General features: G+C 46.4%; 1 protein-coding gene across 2 annotated transcripts; it reads left to right on the top strand.

Annotated features, from left to right (window-relative positions):
- Positions 1 to 2,895: 2,895 nt before the first annotated feature.
- Positions 2,896 to 22,596, top strand: ALDH3A2 (aldehyde dehydrogenase 3 family member A2). Of its 2 annotated transcripts, XM_084763941.1 has the most exons (11): positions 2,896 to 3,240; positions 4,808 to 5,039; positions 5,808 to 5,893; positions 7,778 to 7,986; positions 8,514 to 8,631; positions 10,390 to 10,531; positions 13,826 to 13,992; positions 16,543 to 16,642; positions 18,409 to 18,644; positions 19,433 to 19,545; positions 21,122 to 22,596. In XM_084763941.1, exons 1-10 carry the CDS (start codon positions 3,088 to 3,090, stop codon positions 19,511 to 19,513), a joined length of 1,524 nt encoding a protein of 507 aa, XP_084620067.1. In that variant the 5' UTR covers positions 2,896 to 3,087; the 3' UTR covers positions 19,514 to 19,545; positions 21,122 to 22,596. The 2 variants fall into 2 exon arrangements, with proteins under 2 accessions (XP_084620067.1, XP_084620068.1); XM_084763942.1 differs by lacking the exon at positions 19,433 to 19,545 and having other exon boundaries at positions 2,899 to 3,240.
- Positions 22,597 to 22,862: the final 266 nt, after the last annotated feature.

Raw genomic sequence — 22,862 nt, forward strand, 5'->3', positions numbered from 1 at the left:
TAGTATTGACTTTAACTCGGGGACTCACTTTCCTTTGGTTGTCAAAAAATTAGCTATGACAGTCCACAAGGACATTATGCCAACAGTTTGTTCTAGGGTTAAATAATTTGTGCTTTGTGCCTCTTTCATGAAGATCCTAACAAAAGTTCCAGGGAGAGCTTCCAGGTCAGGTTTGGGTCACCTGTACAAGCTGCGGTAATCACTGCTCTGTCCTGAAGAGGCTCTGAGGTTGTGGTGGGGAGGGTAAGGGGGTGGGTCACCCTCAATAAATTAAGTATTTTTTTAACTGAAAAGAGAAGGCCTTCTAAAATGACCAGTTTGCTGTCTTTCCTGGGAAGTAGTTTGTGGAGAGAGCTATTCTAATCTTCAAGTGGTGATTTTACTGGTCCTCAGCTGGTTAAATCAATGAATATTCAATATTTAAAAGCTAGAAGGAAGAATGTTTTTCTTGGGAGTATAAATAATTCTAGTCCTTTATTTGGTTCTATAACAAGATCACTTTGTTGGAGCATTTGGTTGTGCTTTTTGTACTCAACAAAATGCTCTCAATTGCTGTGCTGGCAACTTGTCACCAATCCAAGTCATTTGGGAAGAATGAATTTCAATTGTCAAAATGTCCCCATCAGGTTAGCCTGTAGGCAAGCATATGGTTCATTTTCTTGCCTGATGACTGCTGTAGGGGGACCCAGCTCACTCTGGGCGGTGTCACCCCCTCCTGGGTGCTATAAAAAGGCAGGCTGAGCGAGCCATGAGGAGCAAGCCAGAAAGCAGCACCCCTCCATGGCCTCTGCATCAGTTTCTGCCTCCAGGTTCCTGCCCTGTTTGAGTTCCTGCCTTGACTCCCCTCACTGATGGACTGAGATGTGGAACTGTAAGTTGAAATAAACCCTTTGCTCCCAAGCTCCTTTTGGTCACAGTGTTTTATGACAGCAACAGAAGCCCTGAGACCGTTGATTTCTCCAAGGAAGAAAATATTCAAAAGATAGCGAAGAGTCAAACTTTCAGTGACTTTGCACAATAGAATCATGACACATTGTTTATTTTCTGAGACAAGGTCTAGTTACATAACCATGGCCACCCTGGAACTCTCTATGTAGACCAGGCTGACCTTGAACTCTTAGAGAGATTCACTTACCTCTGCCACCCGAGTGCTAGGATTAAAGGTGTGTGCCACCATTCCTGCTTATTCCTAAGAAACCTTCAGTCTTACTCTCAGGAAGAAAAGCAGCTTGTTGCCCTCAGATCAACTTGCCTTAGAGAATATGGAACCTTATTAGTTTGCACTAGAATTCTCCTACCTATACTGCTTAGTTCACGGCACAAGGCGTACCTCAGTTTATCTTATATAACTCAAGCCTACACAATGATGATTAACTTGAGAGTTTAAAATTGGTCACTCTCAGATCTGATAAAAAAAAAAAAAAAGAAAGATAACCAAGAATATTCCTGCAGTGAACTTCGAGCTAATTTAAACATTGCTACACAGTACTAGCTAGCTACTGACCTTCGGCCACTGGCTTGCTGTGCACAGGTGATTCTGGGTTGTGGGGAGGCTACAGATTTGTCTTCTAACATTAGACGCCTGCTCCTCTTACACTTTGTCGGCTGCAGCCCGCCAGCCTCAACCATGAAACCTCCAAACAGAACGTTGTGCTGCACTGGCTTGCTTTAGCAAGCAGGGGCCAAGCAGAGGTCATGGGTGGGATGGTCTTGCCAATTACCTTGCTTTGCCAAGAAGCGCCTCAGATAAGTCTCAACTCACAGGCTCTTGTGAAAGGCACCAAATTGAGAAAGCTAGCTAGACACTCCTGACAAAGGACACCGAGTGCCAAAAAGTCCTGGGATGGGAGGGTTCAGTGAACAGCAAGGAAGCCACTCTGGCTAAAACTCATTAAGTAGTTGTAAGTAATCCTACAAGAAGAGGTACATTCAGAGGCCAAGACATAGTGGGCTTCTCGAGGATGACGTGGGCTTTGAATTTTATTCTGTGTGACAGGAACCAGCTGGAGAGTTTTGCGTAGACTAATCGAGGTCTGAAACTATAAGTGACAGCTGGGTGAAGAACAGGAAATAGTAACACTTCGTGAGGTGTCCATTATAAGTCTAAGCAGAAAACAGCGTTTTGTTAAATGTGTCCTTTGGGAGTCCAGAGGAAAGGTTGGAGTTGAGAGCCTTCTCTGACCATTGCCCCTGGCATCAGATGAGTGACTGAGCAGAGGGGACTTAGTGAAAGCAAAGGAGGGAAACAGAAAATAAAGTTCCCAGACGACGGGAAGGAAAACTGTTCTGTTTGGTTTTCCAAGACAGGGTTCCTCTGTGTAGCCTTGGCTGTCCTGGACTCACTTTGTAGACCAGGCTGGCCGAACTCACGGCGATCCCCCTGCCCCTGCCTCCCGATGACCACAACTGCTGAGCAGCCCCCAGACGGGTCCAGACGCCCATCATTACCTAATTAGTCCGGAGAGGAAATTTGGGGAAACCTGGCTGGTGTGGGTTCTCTCTGGAGGAGTTCTGCCTGACAAGGGAACAGAAAAATTGGACGGGACGCAGTAGAATGGGGGGGGGGGGGGGGACAAAGCTTGCTTGTGTGAGCTGGATCCACCTCCTTCCCGCGTCACTCCGGCGGAGCTTCCGGGCTTGCCTCGCACCCCCGCCCCCCGCCCCCCCACTCCTCCAGCAACTTCGTCTCTGAGGCGCCACAGGCTACGGGGGCCGCTTCCAGCTTGGCGAGCATCCTGGGACCTCAGTTCCTCCTCCTAGAGGACCCCGACTCTTCCGCACCTCCCGAGGCCAATAGACGCATCCTCACACCCAGTGGCCGCGGACAGCAATCCAGAGGTTCTGACAGCGGCTAGGGGCGTGGCCTCTCAGTCACGTGCGGAAGCCCGGCCAATAGGTGCGCACCGCGTCGTTGGCGGCCGAGCAGTGGGGTTTGGTCCGCAGGCGTCCGGGTCTGTGCCAGTAAGCGAGTGGGACCTGGGAACCAAAGGTAGCAGCTCGCTGTAGCGCCTGCCCGGAGCAACACGTCGCCAGGACTGTGTCGCCGCCGCACCTGCCCCGCTCGCTGTTCTCTCCTCAGTCCCCGCCATGCAGCGACAGGTCCAGCGGCTTCGCCAGGCGTTCCGGTCCGGCCGATCGAGACCGCTGCGTTTCCGACTGCAGCAGCTCGAGGCCCTGCGGAGGATGGTGCAGGAGCGCGAGAAGGACATCTTGGCAGCCATCGCCGCGGACCTGAGCAAGGTGAGCGTCCGTGGGGTGGGAGGGGCCCGGGTGGGAGGGGCCCGGTGCGCTCTCTTATTCCTGCCGTGTAGCAGGTTGTTGGGTTTTGTTTATCCAGCAGTAAAGAGGAAGCCGAGTGACTCAGGACTCTGGACTCTCTAGCCCTGCTCAGAGCCCAAAGGGTCGTATTTACACTCACACTGAAGTGTATGCTTTATCTGGCGCCCGCAGTTTCTCTTCTGCGAATGCTCTCTGTAGCCTTGCCAGTTCCTACTGCATTTATAGTTGCTTTCCTTACATAGTACAGTTAACTCTTGGGATAGTCTGGGTGTCAGTAGTTTGTCCATTTGGTAGATTTTAGATATTTCACTTCCTGTCTTATTTCATAGCTTTTTAATTTTTTGTTGTTGTTGTTGTTGGCAGTGTCGTTATTATTATTTTAAAATAATCTTCAACACTCTAGTTTTCCTTCATGACTTTGTGTATCACTAATCATACATATCCTAAAACTCTGGTACACTGACAATCACCCCAGGGGACCTGTTAAAATTCAAATCTTGATTCAGTCTGTCTGAGACAGTGAGATTTCTAATGAGGTCCCAGGTGAAGCAAGCTTTGAAGTATAACTATATTCTCCTGTACTCTCCAGTAATACTGTTTTTCCTTTCTATCTGTATTCCAGGCATAGTCAGACCTTTATTTTCAGATTTACAATCCTCCCTTCCCCAATCAAAAGATTATTCAAAAAGTGGTAATAGTAGTTGTAGTGGGAGCTACAAACCTTCCTTCGGAGTACTTTTGATAAAGAGGTCCAGTGATAGTTCGTAAACAAGATGAGATAATGAATATCAAAACCCCGTGAGTCATCCGTTCTTCAAGCATCTGTGTATGTTTGCTCATATACAAATACAGGGCTCCTGAAGAGATACAGTAAGTCCAGAATTTTAAACCCGGCTGCAAAATAGAACATATGCAGATATAAAGGTGAATATGATTCTAAACCAGTGCGTTAAGGATGAAGTATCAAGATACAGCTCAAAATCAAAGTTGCCATGGTGCCTAAATTGTGACTGAGGCAGGCTGTGTTTAGTCAGGGAAGTGTTGCTCAAAGAGGTCAGTTTAACCCTACTGTAAAAAGGTGTTTATCAGCAGTGAGGCATCTAGAGATGCTGACAGTGTTAGAGAGGGAGAGCCAGCATGAGCATCCAAGTTGGAGAGAACTTAGAGGTTAAAAAAAAAAAAATCTGATGACAAACCAGGGCGGGTCTGATAATGCTGCTTGTCACAGCAGGTGTAGTTGGTCTGAGCTCTGTGACACCCTAAGTCAGTGGTTCTCACCCTTCCTAATGCTGCTACCCCTAATGTAGTTCCTCATGTTGGGGTGATCCCCAACCATAAAAATTATTTGCATTGCTACTCCATAATTGTAATTTTGTTACTGTTGCAAATCATACTGTGAATACCTGATATGCAGCATATCTGATATGGGGGCCCCATAGGGGTCTCAAGCCACAGGTTGAGAACCATTCTCCTGAGCCAAGTGTATTGTACTCTTTGTGTAAGACAAACTGATTTTTTTTTTCCCCAGAGTGAACTCAATGCATACAGTCATGAAGTCATCACCATCCTTGGGGAAATTGATTTTATGCTGGGCAATCTTCCTGAATTGACTTCCCCTAAACCAGCTAAGAAGAACCTGCTTACCATGCTGGATGACGCCTATGTTCAGGCAGAGCCTCTGGGAGTCGTACTGATTATCGGAGCTTGGAACTACCCTTTTGTACTTACCATGCAGCCGCTGGTGGGAGCCATCGCTGCAGGTCTGGTGCCAGCTGGGTCTTTAACACCTTCCTAGAGGGTCATATTTTGTCATAGTGGTTGGAAGTTAAGGACAGCGTCTAGTTAAATACATGTACTTGAGTGGTCTGCCTTGGTTGATGCCAGCAGTTTATTGAGGATTCATATGTGTACGTTCATTTCTGAATGCTGCTGAGAAGTTGGAGTTTTCCCTGGCCACCGGAGTACCTAGGGGATGGCTCTATGAGAGTCAGAGGCACCTGAGTCAGCCGCCCCAAGATTTTAGAGTCAGGCATCCATATTCTCCTGTGGCTTTAGTTGCTGGCTCTGCCTTCAGACAAACCATTTGGTTTCGTCTGACCAGCTTCTTTATTCAAATAAAGGTATCGGGTGTAATGGGAGCTAACTGTACGGCAAATCCCAACAGATTGATTTCTTGCTTTGGAAGCTGCAAGCCAGCAGCTTATGCTGGCATAGCCTGTTTGCTCAGTGGGTCTAGGGCAGAGAGGAAACATCAAGGGCAGAACTGCAAAGAAAGAGAGAGAAATCTGGGGGGAGGGGGGAGGTGAGAGGCTGGCGGAGCCTGTTGTCAGTAACCCAGAGATGCCGAGAACTAACGGGTCAGTGCTTGGGATGGAAAACATGAAGAGAGAGAGGGCATGAGCTGCGAGGTAGGACAGATTTAAGAGCTGCAGGGATAAGTGACACTTAGTTTGTCCCCTACAGGAGTGTCATTTTGGTAGTTATTAAAGTTACTTACTGGGTGATTTTTCTGCTGTTTACTTCCTTAGGAAATGCTGCCATTGTTAAGCCTTCAGAACTAAGTGAGAACACTGCCAGGATCTTGGCTCAACTCCTCCCTCAGTATTTAGACCAGGTAAGAACGTCTTGACCATCCTCAGCACATCTGCTTGTGTGCAAAACACAGACTTGACCCTTCTGTCAGCGGATGTCACTGCTGGCTGGGGATTGGTGCAGTTTCCCTTAGTCGCCAACCATTGGGTCAATAAAGGAACCAACACAGGTTCTAAACCACACTGTATAATGACCCAGTGGCTGTGCTTATGCAGTGTATTTTGGCCTGTGGCTTTATCCGTATCTCTTTCTACCATTTGGCACTTCAGAGGGTACCATTTCAGATATCAATTAGTGAAGTAGTTAATGAGAAGCTAGCATGTTTTTGTCACCATCTTTTCTTTTCTTTTTTTTTTTTTTTTTTAACAGAACATCATAGTGTACATGAGTACTGATGTTTTGGTTTTTTCCCCCGCCACCGCCGACCGAGTACTTCTGCTTTTTAAAGGCATGTCTGTGGCCTGGAAGAAGGTAGCGTGCAGGCACTAAGACCATCGAAGGCTGACTGGCAAAAGTGGTACCCTAGCTTTTGGGTAGGGCATCAGATTCAGAAGTTCTTACGCTCTCTAGAGAGGAAGTCGGTTTCTTCATGACTGCTGGGTTCCACAGACAGTTTTGCAGGGAGATTATTCACTCATTTAGCTTTCATCACAAGGCAACTTTAAAACGCTGTTTGTTTACGTTTATTGATTTGTAATTTCCCTGAGACCGACTTTGGCTCTTAGTCCTTTTGTTCTCCTTATTGCTTTACCACTGTTGTTGTAGCTCACAGAGAGGTTTGCCTCTATAGCTCAGTTATCCAATCGGAAGGAGGAAATGGAAGATAGTGAGGTGTCGTGGACCAAGTAGGACTTGGACCAGAAGATAGAGGACTTAGGGCTCGATTTGCTCCTTCAGTGGTTGACTTTCCAAATGGGGAGGCTGATAATGTGCCTGCTTCAGATAACTGGCGGGTCAGTTTACCTACGGATTAAGGCTCATAAAAATTAAACTTAAGGTACATTAGTCAGCTGAACTGTAAAATGATAAACAGTAAAATAATAAAAAAAGAAGAAGAATTGATTAGCCTTCTAATGAGCGAGAGATCGAATGAGACCCGGAGGCTGACAAGCCAGCTCATCCGTCTTACAGCGTAGACACGTTCATACGTCTCCTCATGTTTTCCTGGCCGTTGTTCTCAGTCATTACTTTTTTCCCCCATGCTGTTATCACTCAAAGTATTTTCTCTCAAAGTTAGCTAGATTGTAGCTAAATGTAGCATAGAGTGTGCAATGGCTGTTGTACAAATGTTGTGGGACTTCCCTCTGTGACAAGTTCAGAGATTGCATAGGGTTTAGCAGCTTGTCTGGAATCACAGATGCTTGTGAGCCTAGCTTCAGTCCAGATCTACTTCAGAACCAAGTGCCTCCACTACGATGCTCTGTGCCCTGTTCTTCAGCAGATATGGACTTACCTCGGGCTTAGCCCGCTTTACCTGGTGTTGTGTAGAGAAAGAGCATTGGGATTGAGTCAGGCACCTGCAGGGCTGGAGATGCTTCAGGAGTTGGAACGCTGGCCTGATGTGTACACGGCTCTGGGTGCTCCCCAGCACTGGGCAAAACAGAGCAAAACAGCAGCAGACATCGCTCACAATGCCCTGCCTTCACTCTCCACATTCCCCATCGAGTCAGTTCCCTATCATCTGTGCTTTCATTGCCAAGCTCATGGAGGAAATACTGGCCTCTCTGTCTTGTGTAGGTTGTTGGTTCCCGTGTGTCCTCCGTGTGTCCTCTATCACCTCCCTCATCTGTCCCTCTCAGGACATGATTTTGATCTTCTGCTTTTGCTGAGTTGTGCTGAAAAAGCTGCTGACGTGAGGCAATAAGACTAATTTGACAAAGCACGGGTCTGTTTCTCTCTCTTTGAGGACCTGTATGCGGTCGTGAATGGCGGTGTTGCAGAAACCACAGAGCTTCTGAAGCAGCGGTTCGATCACATTCTCTATACAGGAAACACTGCAGTGGGAAAAATTGTCATGGAAGCTGCTGCCAAGCATCTGACCCCTGTGACCCTGGAACTTGGGGGTAAAAGCCCATGTTACATTGACAAAGACTGTGACCTGGACATTGCTTGCAGGTAAGACTTTGTTCCCAGCAGGTAGACTTTTTGCTAATAGCATGTTTTCCTTTATGCTTGGCTCACGGCTTATGACTCACGGTTCATCAGACTTCAGTGGTTGGTGTGTGTGCTCAGGGGTCACTGGAGCCCCTCAAACTGTACTGCTGGAGTAGGGAGCCACACAGAGCTCCTGCTAGCATGTTGCTTTCCTTAGGAAGTTTGAAAATATTCTTATGGATAAACCTGGCAAAACGTTTGGCCCAGGGTTGTTGTTTTCTTCCACTCCAGTGTTAGGGTAGAATCTGGAAGGTCTGTGCTTTGCATTAAGCTACACCCTGGCCTGTGGCAAGAAAGTCAAATGTTCTGCTGGCTGATGAAATAGATAACCCAAAGAGTTGTCAGACGCTTTGTCACAGCAACGTGTAAAGTAACTAATACACTGGAAAACATTAAAACATAAGACAAAACAAATAACACTGAAAAGATGACTGAATTGTATACGTATCCTGTTTTCGGTTTTGTTTTGTTTTTTTTTTTCTCCTCAGACGCATAACTTGGGGAAAGTACATGAATTGTGGCCAGACCTGTATTGCTCCTGACTACATCCTGTGCGAAGCCTCCCTCCAGGATCAAGTCGTCCAGAAGGTTAAGGAAACAGTGAAGGTCTGTCTTCAGCTTTCTCCTCCCACTGATTGCAGTTGAGGCATACATTTAAAAGTCATAAATGTTGTGGGTTTAAGAGAAAGTTTCCATATTGCTTGGAGAGAGCCCTGGGCATCATGACTCTCGCTGATGAAGGCTGTCACGTGTGTAGAGGGCCAGGTGGTCAGTAGTTTAAAGGAAGGAAGTGAATGTCTACTTAAGGTGTACCCTGTGGAGCAGTGGTTCTCAGCCGTCCTAGTGCTGTGACCCTTTAATATAACTCCTCATGGTGTGGAGCCCCACACACACACCCTAAAAATATTTTTGATTTCTACTTCATAATTAATTTTGCTACTATTAGGAATCATATAAATATCTGATATATCGGATGTCTGATAGACCACCTATGCGAAAGGGTCATGACCCACAGGTTGAGAAACTGCTGCTGTGGAGGGTTATCTATCTTTTAGGGTATATAAAGGAACTAATGAAGACTCTGCTCTGGTAACTAAGCTAAACTTTGAAGGAGGTGTAGGGTTTTCGTTGTTAGAGAGTGTCTGACAGGCGTACTGGGTTCAGGTGGTACGGAGAGTCCTAGCCACCCTGCTGAGATGAGCTTTAGTTAATTGAGCACCAGAAAGGATGGAGAGTACCAAAGAGAACTGTACGAAGAGGGAGGGAAAACGCTAGAACAGGAAGTTTGGAGAGACAGGGAAGGTAAGAGTGGGATTAGCGGTGAGACTGGGGGTCCAGACAAGGAAACACGAAAGCCATCTGGATCCGGGGAGTGTGAGTACAGGAGGGGGTCAAGGGAGTGTGAGTACAGGAGGGGGTCAAGGGAGTGTGAGTACAGGAGGGGGTCAAGGGAGTGTGAGTACAGGAGGGGGTCAAGGGAGTGTGAGTACAGGAGGGGGTCAAGGGAGTGTGAGTACAGGAGGGGGTCAAGGGAGTGTGAGTACAGGAGGGGGTCAAGGGAGTGTGAGTACAGGAGGGGGTCAAGGGAGTGTGAGTCCAGGAGGGGGTCAAGGGAGTGTGAGTACAGGAGGGGGTCAAGGGAGTGTGAGTACAGGAGGGGGTCAAGGTCCCCCTTGTGGTTCTATGTGGTTCAATGAGCCTGACAGTCCGGCTGTGTTGTGGCCTTGAACTTGAACAAAATGTGCATTACACGTCAGTCGTTTTGTGTTTGTTTTATATGATAAATATTGGTTGTCCTTGTTGAGGATGTTTTTCTTAGTAATTTAGGAAGGCTGTGTCTTGATGCATTGGGTGCTTTGACTGGCGTCAGTCTAGAGAAGACAGAATCAACATAACAAACTTCTTTGGTAAAGACTAGATGAGTGGAAACAGCTAGGGTCGAACACCGAAGAGTCTCTGCAGCAACTGCCCAGCTTACTTCTGGGAGAGAGCAGCTGATGGGCAGACAAGTGGCCTCTTCCCTGACAGCTGGTCCACTCCCACCAGAAAGGGCTGTGAGGAGACCAGGAGATCTGTAGGAATCTGAAACTGGAAAAGTAAAGGCAGAAGAGGTGTGTGTGTGTGTGTGTGTGCGTGTGCATGCATGCGTCTGTCTTGAGTGTCTGCCTTATTTGTTCATCATTGACTTGTGTAAAAGCTCGCTGTTAGCACTACTGTACTAGCAGTAAATTATCTAAGGAGGGCTGTGGGATTCAATGAGGAGATACACCAGGTCTTTTTTTAGACACCAGCAGATTTTGAGCTTATTGAAGAAATGGAAGTAGGGTTTTGTCACAGTTAAGTAACTCCTGCTATTTTTAATAGGACTTCTATGGAGAAAATGTAAAAGAGTCTCCTGATTATGAAAGGATCATCAATCTTCGTCACTTTAAGAGGCTACAAAGTTTGCTTGAAGGACAGAAAATAGCCTTTGGTGGGGAGACTGATGAGGCTACACGCTACATAGGTAAAGGAAATTGGCTTTTTCCTGTGGCATTTTACTAATATTTACTGATCCTCTATCCTACATAAACTGTACATGTTGCTTTTCACTGTACTTCTTAAAAAAAATGTATGTACACACCTTTAAGAGTATGTTGTTACTCTCATTTTCTTGTATTTTCATATATATTACTTTTCATGAGAAGCAGAAGGGGATTTTGCATAATAATCTGCATTCGTGGATGAGAAAGTAGCTCATAATCCCACAGCGGAATAACAGCAAGCACTTCCCGAGTTGAGGCTTTGATCTGCTGTGCTTGACCTTTGCTGATCACACTCTTTGTGTATTTGCTTTTTGCCATGAATATGTATTACTTTGAATTTCTTCTTATGTGGAACCTAAGGCCCCATACATGCTAGGCAAGTACTCTACCCCTGAGCTGTGTCCCTAGCCCTTGTTACACTGATATTATTTGCTTATCTGAATTTTTCATTCTGTGTGTGTGCACACGCACGCACATATGCATATAGGTGCCATAGTCTCCTAATTTTCCATTGCTGTGACATAGCACCACAACTAAAGCAGCCTGAGGAGAAAAGGGTTTATTTTACCTTCTGACTCTTAGCTCGTAGTCCTTCACCGAGGGAAGACAGGGCAGGTACTCAAGACAGGAACCTGGAGCAGGAACTGAGGCAGGGGCTGTAAAGAAGTGCTGCTTGCTGGCTTGCTCCTCATGGTGTGCTCAGCCTGCTTTCTTATACAACCCGAGGCCATCTGCTGGGGGTTGGCACCACCCAGAGTAATCTGGGCCCTCCCACGCCAATCATTAGCCAAGAACATGCTCCATAGGCTTGCCTACAGGTCAGCCTGGGAGGGACATCTCAGATGGCGGCTCCCTTTTCTTAAATGACTCTACTTTGTGTTAAATGTAAATAACACAATAAGTAAGTAATAAAATGAGCACTATTAACCACACACACTGTCTTTCTCTTCCTCTTTGTCTCTCTATTTATTAAGCCGTAACCTTTCCCTCCTGGTTTATCCCCGTGATCTCATATTAATATCAGCATTACAATATCAGATGTTCCAACTTTGCTTTATTTTATTTTATTTTTATGTCCATTAATGTTTTGCCTGCACGTATGTCAGTGTGAGGGTGTCAGATCTTGGAGTTACAGACAGTTGTGAACTGCCATGTGGGTGCTGGGAATTAAATTCAGGTCCTTTGGAAGAGCAGTCAGTGCTCTTAACTGCTGAGCCATCTCTCCAGCACCAAGATGTTCCAACTTTTAAACATCCCATGGTTTTTAAAAATTCAAACACTTTACATTCATTCTCATTAGATATCCAGAGTTTCTCTGAAACTCCAAAGTGTTTCTGAAATAGCAAAATTTTCCCCAGAATACCCAAGGTCTCATAACTGTGGATTGCTGTAAAATCAAAATAAGTTACATACTTTCTACTCCAGGAAGGAAGAACCAGGCACAGTTACAATCAAGTCAAAGCAAAACCAAAGTCCCACAGTGTGAAGCTCAGGGTCAGACTTCTGGGACTCACGCACAATCCTCAGGGCTCCAGAGGCCGTAGACAGCCCCACTTCTCCAGCTCTGCCATGCACAGCACAACCTGGCCCATCTCACAGGATCAGGCCGGTCCATCCACAGCCGCTGCTGTGCTTGCCTGCCATCCCATAGTACTGACATCTCCAAAATGCGGGGGCCTCTGCTGCAACGGGGCTGCACCTTCACCTGAAGACTCTACTGGCCTCTTTAGAGACTCTGACCCTGCATATGGAGCCAAGCCTCAGCTTTTCTCCATGACCCCTTTAATCCTGGAGCTTCCACTGCCTCTCAAGGTTCCAAGCCTCAGCTGCTCCCCATGGGCCTGTCATGGCTTCAGATCCTTACTACCTGGGAGTCTCTTACACGTTACCAAGTTCAGCGGCCATCACAAGGTACAGCCTTGGCCACCTTTAGAAACGTTTCCTAGAAGATTTCACCTCACTGATGCTGGGTCTCTTCTTAATCTTAGCTGGTTCTTCAGCCCCAACTCGTCAGAACCACAGAATTTCATTCAATATATTGAATGGCCTGGCTGTTTATTCTCTGTAAGGGACTGTCAAAACTTGTCTCTGAAACTTCTCTAGCCAGGCAGGCCTCCATCCTCTGCACTGCTCTTAGAATTGTCTTCCAAGTTCACACGTTAGCTCATTAAGCTTTGTGCGTTCAGTGGCTTTTCCAGCCCAAACTCCTTCCACAGTTCTCCAAAAACAGACCTCCCAGTCTGTCATTGCAATATCCTCTGATCCTGGAACTAATTTTATCTTAGTTAAATTTCTGTTGCTGAGATAAAACATCACCATAAGCAAGTTGAAGAGGAAAGAGTTTATTTCTTTTATTATTCTTGGGTCATCCTCCGTTACCGAGGGAAGGGAAGGCAGGAGCCTGGACACAGGAACTTAAGCAGAGGCCATGAAGGACCCCCTGCTCACTGGCTTGCTCCTCATGGCTTTCTTAAACATCCTGGGATGACCTGCCCAAAGTCATCCTGTGTTCTGGGCCCCACTGTGTGCTGTCCTCTTCTCAGATAACTCAAGGTAACACAAAAGCTAACTAGCGTTCATGGCACACATATGGAAGTCAGGCACCTGAGGGAGGCAGTTCTTTCCTTCCGTGTGGGCTCCAGGCATATAAGTCAAATAGTTAGGCTCAGTGGTGAGGCCCTTTACCTGTTGAACTATGTTGTCAGCTCTTTGATTTTTAAATAAAAATTTCCCAAAATACCACATAAAATGGTGGAAGAAATGCAAGCACATTTGGTGAGCAAAGAAGCTGACCCCAGATTAATTTAATTATCCTTTCTTATTGGCTGCTTTAAAAAACTTCAAAAAGTATACATATAATAAGAAACTTACAGAGAATCTCCTGGGTTGGATGGGTGAATGGTTGGTAATACCATAAAAAACAAAACATTTTTCACCTTGCTGACCTTCCCGTCCCCTAGGTGGCGTGTGGCCCACTTCCAGGTCAATCGATGACAAAAGGAGGAACTGTTGAGATTAGCTTGGTGTAAATTAGGACTTCTCCCTGAATGCAACAGAAGATTCAGAAGGCAGACAAGGGTGCGGAGGAGGTTTCTGTGAATCCAAGCTAGGTCTGCCATATTGTCAGCAGACAGCCAGTAGGAGTGGTCCGAGGGCTCCCAGTGGGTGGCTGACCCAGTGAAATCAAGAGAGAATGAGAGTTTTGCTCTTTTTGTCTTCAACGTGACTGTTCATGTTATTTTATTTGTTTGTTTATTTTAAATTTTATTTTTTAGCCCCGACCATACTTACTGATGTTGATCCTAATTCCAAGGTGATGCAAGAAGAGATTTTTGGACCAATTCTTCCAATAGTGTCTGTGAAAAATGTAGATGACGCCATAGACTTCATAAATGACCGTGAAAAGCCCCTGGCGCTCTACATATTTTCTCGTAACAACAAGGTAAGCTTTCTTTTTTTTTTTTTTTGGTTTTTTTTTTTTTTTTTTTTGGTTTTTCAAGACAGGGTCTCGCTGTGTTAGCCTTGGCTGTCCTGGACTCACTCTGTAGACCAGGCTGGCCTCGAACTCACAGAGATCTGCCTGCTTCTGCCTCCCGAGTACTGTGTGCTACCACGCCTGGCCTAAGGTAAGCTTTCTAGAGAATAACTCACTCTAAGAATCAGATTTCCCTCTTGCTATAAAACATAGATGGCTTATTTGTATACCAAAGTTGACTGAGTGATGTGCTCCTAGCTTGCTGTCTTAGGTGGTAAAGCCTTGGGTTATCACTGGACCCTTTCCCTTACTCTCTAGGCTTAGAGCTGAGTACAGAGGGGTGAATGCCACAAGCTTTTGAATAACAAACACTTCCTGAATAGCTAGAGAGCTTAGATGTACCAGCTTGGAGTGCTTTTTGTGGATCACCACTCAGAGAGGGCTGGGGAAGTCAAAGTCCTGGCAGCATCATATAAGTGAGACCTTGGGCTTCCAGTTCCCAAAGGAGGGCAGCACTGTCTCACCCAGCAAGTAGCTCTGCCTCTTCCCATGTGGCTGTCACTCATGTCACTAAGTGATAGGCTGCTGTCAGCAGATGGTGCTTCCATGTGGACTGGTAGGTCCAGGATCCTTCTAGGAAAATGGAAAAAGAGAAAGGGGAAGAAGGGACCAGTTGGTGTGAGGAGCTCGCTGGCAGGTGCCACACGCAGTCTCTGATGGCAAGGTGCTGTAGTGATGACATGGTAGCTTCAGGAGCTGGCAGTGCTGGTGACGTTATTGCTGCAGGTACTTGAAATAAGTGTGCGGGGTTCAGAAAGGTACGCTAGCAGCATGCAGCTGGGTGGAGAGCTCTTCCTCTGGTCACTAGGAAGTCCCATCTGAAAGCCACCATGAATTCTCAAGGCTTACTAGTATCTAAGTGAAATGGTGTTTAGTAGTTCAGTATCACTGAGGCTTTTTTGATCTTAGGCCAACTAACTAGTCCTTCAGAAATACTGCAAGTCTAAAGTCTTGCACTTCATACCTGTTAATCATATAATTTAGGTCAGGGATTGAGATATAGTGATTTTAATATACTATTTCTATTGCTCTTTGAGGATTTCATGAATGCATGCACTGTATTCTGATCACGTTCATTCCCTAACTCCTTTGTGCACTTGCTCATCCACTGGAGTATGGTGGAGACACTAGGGTGCATACCTGTAAGGACTGGCTCTCCTCTCCCAGAAGCTGTCAAATTGTCCTATCTCTTCAGCCATGGTAGGGGCTCAGGAGTCCCTGCCTGCTCCCTGCTGGAATATTGACTGGCCTGGTCTTTCCTGCTGAGCACAGCTGCTGTGAGATCAGAACAGTGTCTTTTCTGTCAGACTGTGACTTTGCTCCTCCATATCCTCTGCCTCTTACCATCTTTTCGCTTTTTCCTTGATAATACTCAACCTATGAGGGGAGGAGTGTGATATAAATGTCTCATTTGAGTCTGAGCACGCTATAGACACTTAGTCTCTTGACTTTGGCCAGTTGAGAGTTTCTATGTTAACTGCTATCCACTGCACAAAGAAACCTCTCTGATGAGCTCTGAGAAGAGTACCAGTCTATGGACATAGAAATGCAAATTTACAGGGTAGTTTGACACTAAGTCCACTTAGCGAAATACTAGTAGTAGCTTTATCATGAGGGCCAATGAGCTCTGCAGGCAGGAACTCTTGATTTATAGTGCCAGGCGTGTTTCCTCCTGTGGAGTGGGAAGTTAAATCCAAGTAGAAAGTGCTGTTACCCCATAAGATTCCTGCCACTGTTGCGCCCACAAGCATAGCTTGCCAAACTGCTCGTCACTGTAGTTCACAGGATTTACATCTGCATGAGACTCCTCAGGCCCCCACCCCACAGCCTTCGGGCAGAGCACATCTCAGTACTGTGAAAGCTGTTAGCAGGGCAGATGCCTTCCAGTCAGCGTCAACTTGAGAGAAGTAATCATTTCTAAGCTGCCCCTGTCGGTGCTGTTTTGGAGTATGATGTTGATGATGATCAAGTAAACAGGCCCAGAGGCTAGGGCCGCCCTGCTTTACCTCAGATCAGTGTGCTGGCACCAAAAGCGCTTAAGACTCAGGTGTTTGTTTGTTTGTTTTGTTTTGTTTTGTTTTGTTTTTTTAAGGCACTGTCTGTGTTTCCTTTCAAGTGCTGAGATGCAGGTATGACCTGCCTACCACCTAGCTTGACTGCAGAATTTTTTCAGAATTTGGAATATTTGCCTATAAATTATGAGTTATCTTAGAGATGGGACCCAAGTTTAAGCACAGGTTCCTTCTGTGTTTTGTGAGACAATATACACATGACCTAAAGATAAATTTATACAGTATTTTTAGTAACTTTTGGCATGAATCTTGTGTCTCCCCAAACTTAGTTCATACCAGTACATAAAGCCAGTATACATGTCCTTAGAGCCTACAGTGAGTGCAATCCACCCATGGGAGTGACAGGACGTTAGGACTGACCTGGGTGCCTTTGTCTGTTCCTCAGCTCATCAAACGGGTGATTGATGAAACGTCCAGTGGTGGAGTCACAGGCAATGATGTCATCATGCACTTCACTGTCAATTCTCTGCCCTTTGGAGGTGTGGGTAAGTGTGGCCATCTTCCTTATAGTTCTGTTGCTCTGGTGAGACACCATGACCAGGACAACTTAAAAGAGCAAGCATTTGCTTATGGAGACTTGCTTACAGTTTCGGAGGGTAAGTCCATCATCGCTGTGGCAGCGAGCATGGAGGCAGACAGGGAGGCAGAGCTGGAGCAGTGGCTGAGAGCTCACACCCGATCTGTAAGTTGCAGGCAAAGAGACTCAGACTCGACCTGGAGTGGGCTGCTGAACCCTCAAAGCCCACCCCCAGTGGTACACCTCCAAGAAGACCACACTCACTTCAGCAAGGCCGTGCCCCCTAGTCCTCCCCCAAATAGTTCTACTGACGGAGGACCAAACATTCAGACGTAGGAGCCGGTGGGGGCCATGCCCCCCAAATCATCACAGTGACCTTCTTCTGAATAGAAATGTGCCAGGAGCATTTGCCTGGATTTCTTGTACAGGCTGTGAAAGTGGAGTGGTGTTTATTCTGCAGGTCCTGTGAACCTGGCCTCCTCTAAGAACCCTCCAGCCACCCAGCTCATAGTAATCTCCTGATTGCCTGCCCAATACCATTGTCCTCGGTAGCACGGACCACAGCTGTGGTTACTTTCTTCACTTGCTTACTTTTTTTTTTTTTTAGGAGACTTAAGGACCAAGAATCAGGTTTCAAATTCATTAATAAAATCTCTCTTTTCAGATGAGGTACAGTGAGAGAAAGGTTAGAACACAAAATCCTTGGTGTTGTAGAGGAAGGTAATCAGTGCTGCCTGCCCTGGCTCCCCAAGCCTCTGTGGGGAGGGCAGCCTTTCCTTGTGTGTTGCTTTATCTGAGGAGCGTGAGAATCCCCTGTTCTCTAGAGGATGGGCAAAAGGCATTTTGTTCTTGGGGAAGCATTGGACCCAGTCTGGTCCTTCCTAGCATGGGCGTGGTTTTAGCTGGCCCCTCTTCTGCCCGCCCTCAGGCTTGCTCTCTGATTTCATTGTCTTTTCAGTGAGTTAGTCTTGCTTTCTGAATGACTCCCTCCATCAAAACCCTACTAAACCAGCTGTGGTTTGGCTGCAGTCAACTGTCCCCTGCCTTCCAGTCAGCCTGCCTTCCGTCATTGTGCCCTACATGCCATTGCCACTGGGTAGGACATTGCACACCTGCCAGTCTGTTGCATGCATTGTGAATTATGTGAGTGTGGCTTCTGGGAAAGCAGACATTTTTACTAGCTTACTCATACCTAGTTGTATAACCTTGTTACCCTGTTTTGGGTTGCTCTCCGAGGACTTAGGAGACACAAGTGAGAAAAGCCATGGATAAATAAGGTCGTGTGGACTGATGGGAAAACTACACATACAGCATTTAGCATTTTACTAATCTGGGTTGGCATTTTAGCTTCCTCCTTTAGCAGCTGTATGACCTTAGGCAGATCAACTGGTTCTGTAAACTCCTTTTTCCTGTCTGGAAACTGGGTTGGAGGTCAGACTGCTCCAGGGCTGTTGTGGGAATCCTCCTGAAGAACTCAGTGAAACTTTTAGCACGCTTCGGGTACACAGGACAGCATGACCCTAGAAGGGATGCAGCTCCGGGCACTGCTGAGGGAAAGCATCCGGGCTGAGAGGGTGGATGAGTGTGCTTGGAGCCAAGTTGGGAAAGGATTTCTGAGAAGAAAAGCAAAGGAGTGTCTCGACCCCACGCAGAGCACCCCCAGGCTTCCTCGGTCTGTGTTGGAATCAGAAGCCCCTATAGTGAAATTTGTTTTGTCTGTTCCATTTATTTCAGGTGCCAGTGGGATGGGAGCTTATCATGGAAAATACAGTTTTGATACCTTTTCTCACCATCGCCCCTGCTTACTAAAAGGGTTAAAGGGAGAAACTGCTAACAAGCTCAGGTACCCTCCCAACAGCGAGTCCAAGGTCAGCTGGGCCAAGTTCTTCCTGCTGAAACAGTTTAACAAAGGAAAGCTGGGGATGCTGTTTGTCATGGGCTTGGTTGTGGTGGCTGCTGTGATTTTCAAGGTGAGTCCACTCCCCCGCTGAGGCACCAGTGCCTGTGGCCCCTCCCCCGTCTGGGGCCTGCTGTAAGCTCTTCTGTTGGGGCACTTCCTTGCCTCCTGAAGTCTGCCCGATGGCCAGCTCCCTGTGTTTGTAGGCACAGCTGTTCCCTTACTGTCTTAGCTGCCTTCCTGCTGCAATATCCAAGTTCCGTAGCTCTGAACAAGGCAGAATGGACTACAAAGTCAAAATTATTACAGCAGTTTACCAACTTTTTCAAGAGTCTAGAGCACTGTGGAGCGTGCTGGAAGGATGCTGAGCTGTCAGCCCTCTGCTCCTCAGGGTGCTGGTCCTCTCCTCAGTTTCAGTTCTTGAATGTGCGATAAGGAATGATGGAAAAAATAGGCAAGGGCTATAATTTTTATTTAGGTTTGCTTGCTTATTTATTTATCTAGGGCATAAATTTTCCTCCAAAGTGGAATGCTAGATAGTCTCTCTTGGGCCACAGGTCATCGTAGAGATGGGATTGCAAAGAGGCCTTTGTGGAAGCCTCCTTCTCTGGGCGGTCTGCAGCTCTGGGGTGAAGGAGGGAATATCAAGACAGGGGAAGGGTTTTCTCAGGCAGCTAACCAAGGAGAGCCGTGGCAGTGTCTGAAGGATGGACGAGGCCGAGAGGCAAGAAGCGCGCATTAGTGCCATGTTTATGTGTCATGTATCTCAGTTAAAATGTGAAAAGTTCCTTGTCTTACACTATCACCAGTCTGGTGGGCTGGTAGCAACAGCTGCATTTGAAATCATTTGGGTTTTCTCAGAAATACCAAGCTCTGCCGAAGGGAGAGGCCCTGTTGGCTTCTCTGATACCTCACAGGCTGCGCTGGCCCAGTAAACACTGATGATCAGACCTCAGCTGTCTGTTGAGAGTGAGGTAGGAGCTTCCTGTTTTCTTTCGGTGTGTGAGGTGGGCCAGGTTGGGTTCTGTGTGGTTTTAGTTGTTTCTACAGCTGGAGGTTTAGTGTCACTGACAGAAGGGTGTTTAACTTACTTACGTATATTGGACCTTGGTCCAGCTAATCAGTGTTAAAATTTAATTTAGGCATCACTTAAAGGGGACAGGGACAGGCACTGGTAATCTGAGAGAAATGTATAGGAGTAACATCTAGGCTGGTCTAGTGCAGCTTACATCCTGACTAAAAGCAAACGGCCACACGTGGAGCTCTACTGTTTTCTGGGTCAGCTCAGGAGGACATGCCTGGCAAATCCAATCATAGTCACCATTGAGATGTGTGACTTTTTGTTTCATAATTTGAGAATAATTTTTTAAACTCTCAGAGTTGTTTCATTTTAATTAAATCTAAAACTTGACAGCTTAGGAATTCACAGTGGCAGTTCAGGTTTTTTCCTCTTTTGCACCTTTCTAAGGCTGGAGATTTGGTTGGAGGTAGGCTTGGGTCTCTCTGGTCAGTAGCCTCTTTCATTTGACGTTGGTCCCTTAGCCTCATGTGCGTATTTTTGGTTGGGGTAGAATCTCTCAGCCTCGGAGGTAGTTTGGAGGCCGGGCTGAGTTAGTACTTCCCAGGCTTGCCTTGTTCCCAGGAAGGCCCACCTGGCTGGCAGTGCACCACACACGGCAGCTTTGAGTTTCGGAAAGGCTTTGGCAGACAGGTGTTCCTTAGTTTCGCCAGGGTCTTTGGTGGAAATGAGAGCACACAGGCTTGGTCTCTGGCTTGATTATTAAGACTTTTGGCCAAGCCTTTCCTGAGCTTTTACTTGGATCTTCCCTACAGAGTGTGGCAGAGTTTGCCATTTCCCAGGCTAATCTCAACTCCTCCCATCTCATTTCTTTTTTAACACTTGTGTACCACATGTGTCCCTGGTACCCACAGGGATCAGAAAAGGGTGTGAGGTCGGTGGAACTGGAGTTACATGTAGTGCGGGTGCTGGGAACTGACCCTTGGTCTTCAGGAAGAACAGCAAAAGCTTATCACTCTGGCCCTTGGTCAGGGTTTTAAAAGGTGGAGAAATATCAAGGTTGGTTCAAATTAAGAGATGCCACAGGCCTCCACACAGTTAATTATTTACACCATTATCACCTGGCGGTTGCTGTGGCACTTCTCAACTTGGGGGGCTGTGTTGTCTGCATTACGGCTCTTGAACTTTAGAAACAAATCCATCAGTTCTTATTTTTCACGCCAACACTTGCCTTCCTCCTACAGTGTCAGGATAATACATGTCTCTTCTGGTTCTCTTGGTTTTGGATAGTGTGCAGTCTACGCCCATGCATCTTGTTGTTATTATTGAGGAAAAGTACAATTCTTTATTTTCAGTTGAAAGTGCACTATGGCAATACATAGTGCTTTTTTTTCCTTTCCTATTATGAATTTAGAGTCTCTTAAGAAAGAAAGAATTTGTGAGCACCTCAGTCCCCGGCGTGTGTTCTAAGGTGTGGGTGTGAGTGGGCTTTTTCATAGCAGAGTAACAAGAATCCTTTTTCCTTTCCTCAGAATCAACTGTAATGACTCCTCGAAGCCTCTACTGAATTATTCCTGTACTAAATGGTTAACAGACCAGTACTTTTAAAACTGTACCCAGTCCCGGAAATTCACAGATGTACTGCAATCAAACTTAAGTTGTTGCCACTAACCAGTAATGAAGCTCACTGCTTCAGCCAAATTCCAGCCTTTGTCAGCAGTGAGTGTTCTGTGCGGGGGCGGGAACCTGTCGTGCTGAATCCCAGCTCCGTGCTCTGTCACTTCTTCGCTCCAGTTCATACACTTCCCACTCCTGCATCAGAAGCTCCCAAGTGTCAGCACTGCCCAGGCTCACCAGCTGTCCTCTTGTCCGGAGAGGTGAGGTTAGGTCTTTCTAGCTCCTATTAGGGATTGAGGTACTAAAACTCAGCAAGTGGGTATGTCCGCCTCATCCTTTGTAACTTGAGACTGACCCTCAGGAGTTGGCTGTCAGCTTAAACATCCTTTCCTGTCTGGTGCGCTTCACCAGAAGTTTGCGTGTTTGTGACAGTCTGTTGTGACTGTCCACAGTGCCTTTGTGATCACTTAAACTACACTGAGCCTCTTGCCCGAAAGCAGTGCTTTCTTTGTGAACACTGCTCCAAGCATCTTGTAGGCACAGCTGTTCCAGAGGCTCAGGCCAGAAGACTCCTAAGCCAGGAGTTTGAAACTAGCCTAGGCAACATGGTGGGGACCCCCCCATTCTTCATAAGATCCCCTCAAGATCCTCAAATTGAATGTTTTATACACACACACACACATACACACACACATATATATATATCTTCAAGGATAAATCTTTTGCTTATTTTCATAGCACAGTGCAAGGAATTTTTACTTTTTAAAATCTTAGATCCCTTTCTGAGTAAATTTAGCTTACAGATCCTTAAGTGTGGACCAGTTCCTGTAGTGGAAAGGGGGACACTAGGATCTGAGGCTTCAGACCTCATGGGACAGAGATTGTTGGAAAATACTGTGAGCTGATGGGATACACTGAGGGATGAGATGGTGAGAAGAGCCTCCTGAGCATGCGCGCGTCATTCTCGGTCAGATCTCATGTGGCTGAGTGGGGAAGTGGAGCTCAGCTCCCTGCTGCCAGGGGCTGGCCGGGCCTGGAGCTCCAGACTGCAGAGCTCTCACTGCCTTCCTGGGATCCAGATTAAGACTTGGTCCACTCGATGGCAGTGTACGTGTTTATGAATGTATGATCATCTGTGCTGAATAGCCTGTTCCACCACTGATATCAGAAGTGTACTGACCTATGAGGTATCAAAAACAAATCATCCGCCTGTTTAGCAAATAGTTGCTTAAGTGGCAATTGTCACAGACTAATCATAAAATATTTTGCACAAAATTTCAGTGTAGAACTTGCATTTGTTAGTATATTAAATTATAAATTGTAACTTCTAGTTAGGCCAGAATACTTACACATTCTACTGATCTTCAAAATAAATATATTTCATAAATTATCATGTGTGTTAATTTCAACCTCAGATGTGAATATATAATTCCTTGGGAGGCCGGGCATGGTGGCACACGCCTTTAGTACCAAGCACTCAGAAGGCAGAGGCAGGCGAATCACTGTGAGTTCGAGGCCAGCCTGGTCTACAAACCGAGTCCAGGACAGCCAGGGCTACACAGAGAAACCCTGTCTTGAAAGCAAACAACAACAAAAAGTTTCTCTGTAAATCCACTTTTGTTTTTTTGTTTTTTTCTGTCTTTCTTCCTTTCTTTC

Source organism: Acomys minous, assembly GCF_964271855.1.
Source record: "Acomys minous genome assembly, chromosome: 16".
Lineage (NCBI taxonomy): Eukaryota > Metazoa > Chordata > Mammalia > Rodentia > Muridae > Acomys > Acomys minous.

Coding starts and splice junctions, on each gene's coding strand:
- ALDH3A2 (XM_084763941.1), top strand. CDS start 3,088: ATGCAGCGACAGGTCCAGCGGCTTCGCCAGGCGTTCCGGTCCGGCCGA. Junction 3,241..4,807: donor TCGCCGCGGACCTGAGCAAG/GTGAGCGTCCGT, acceptor TTTTTTCCCCAG/AGTGAACTCAATGCATACAG. Junction 8,632..10,389: donor AGGTTAAGGAAACAGTGAAG/GTCTGTCTTCAG, acceptor TATTTTTAATAG/GACTTCTATGGAGAAAATGT.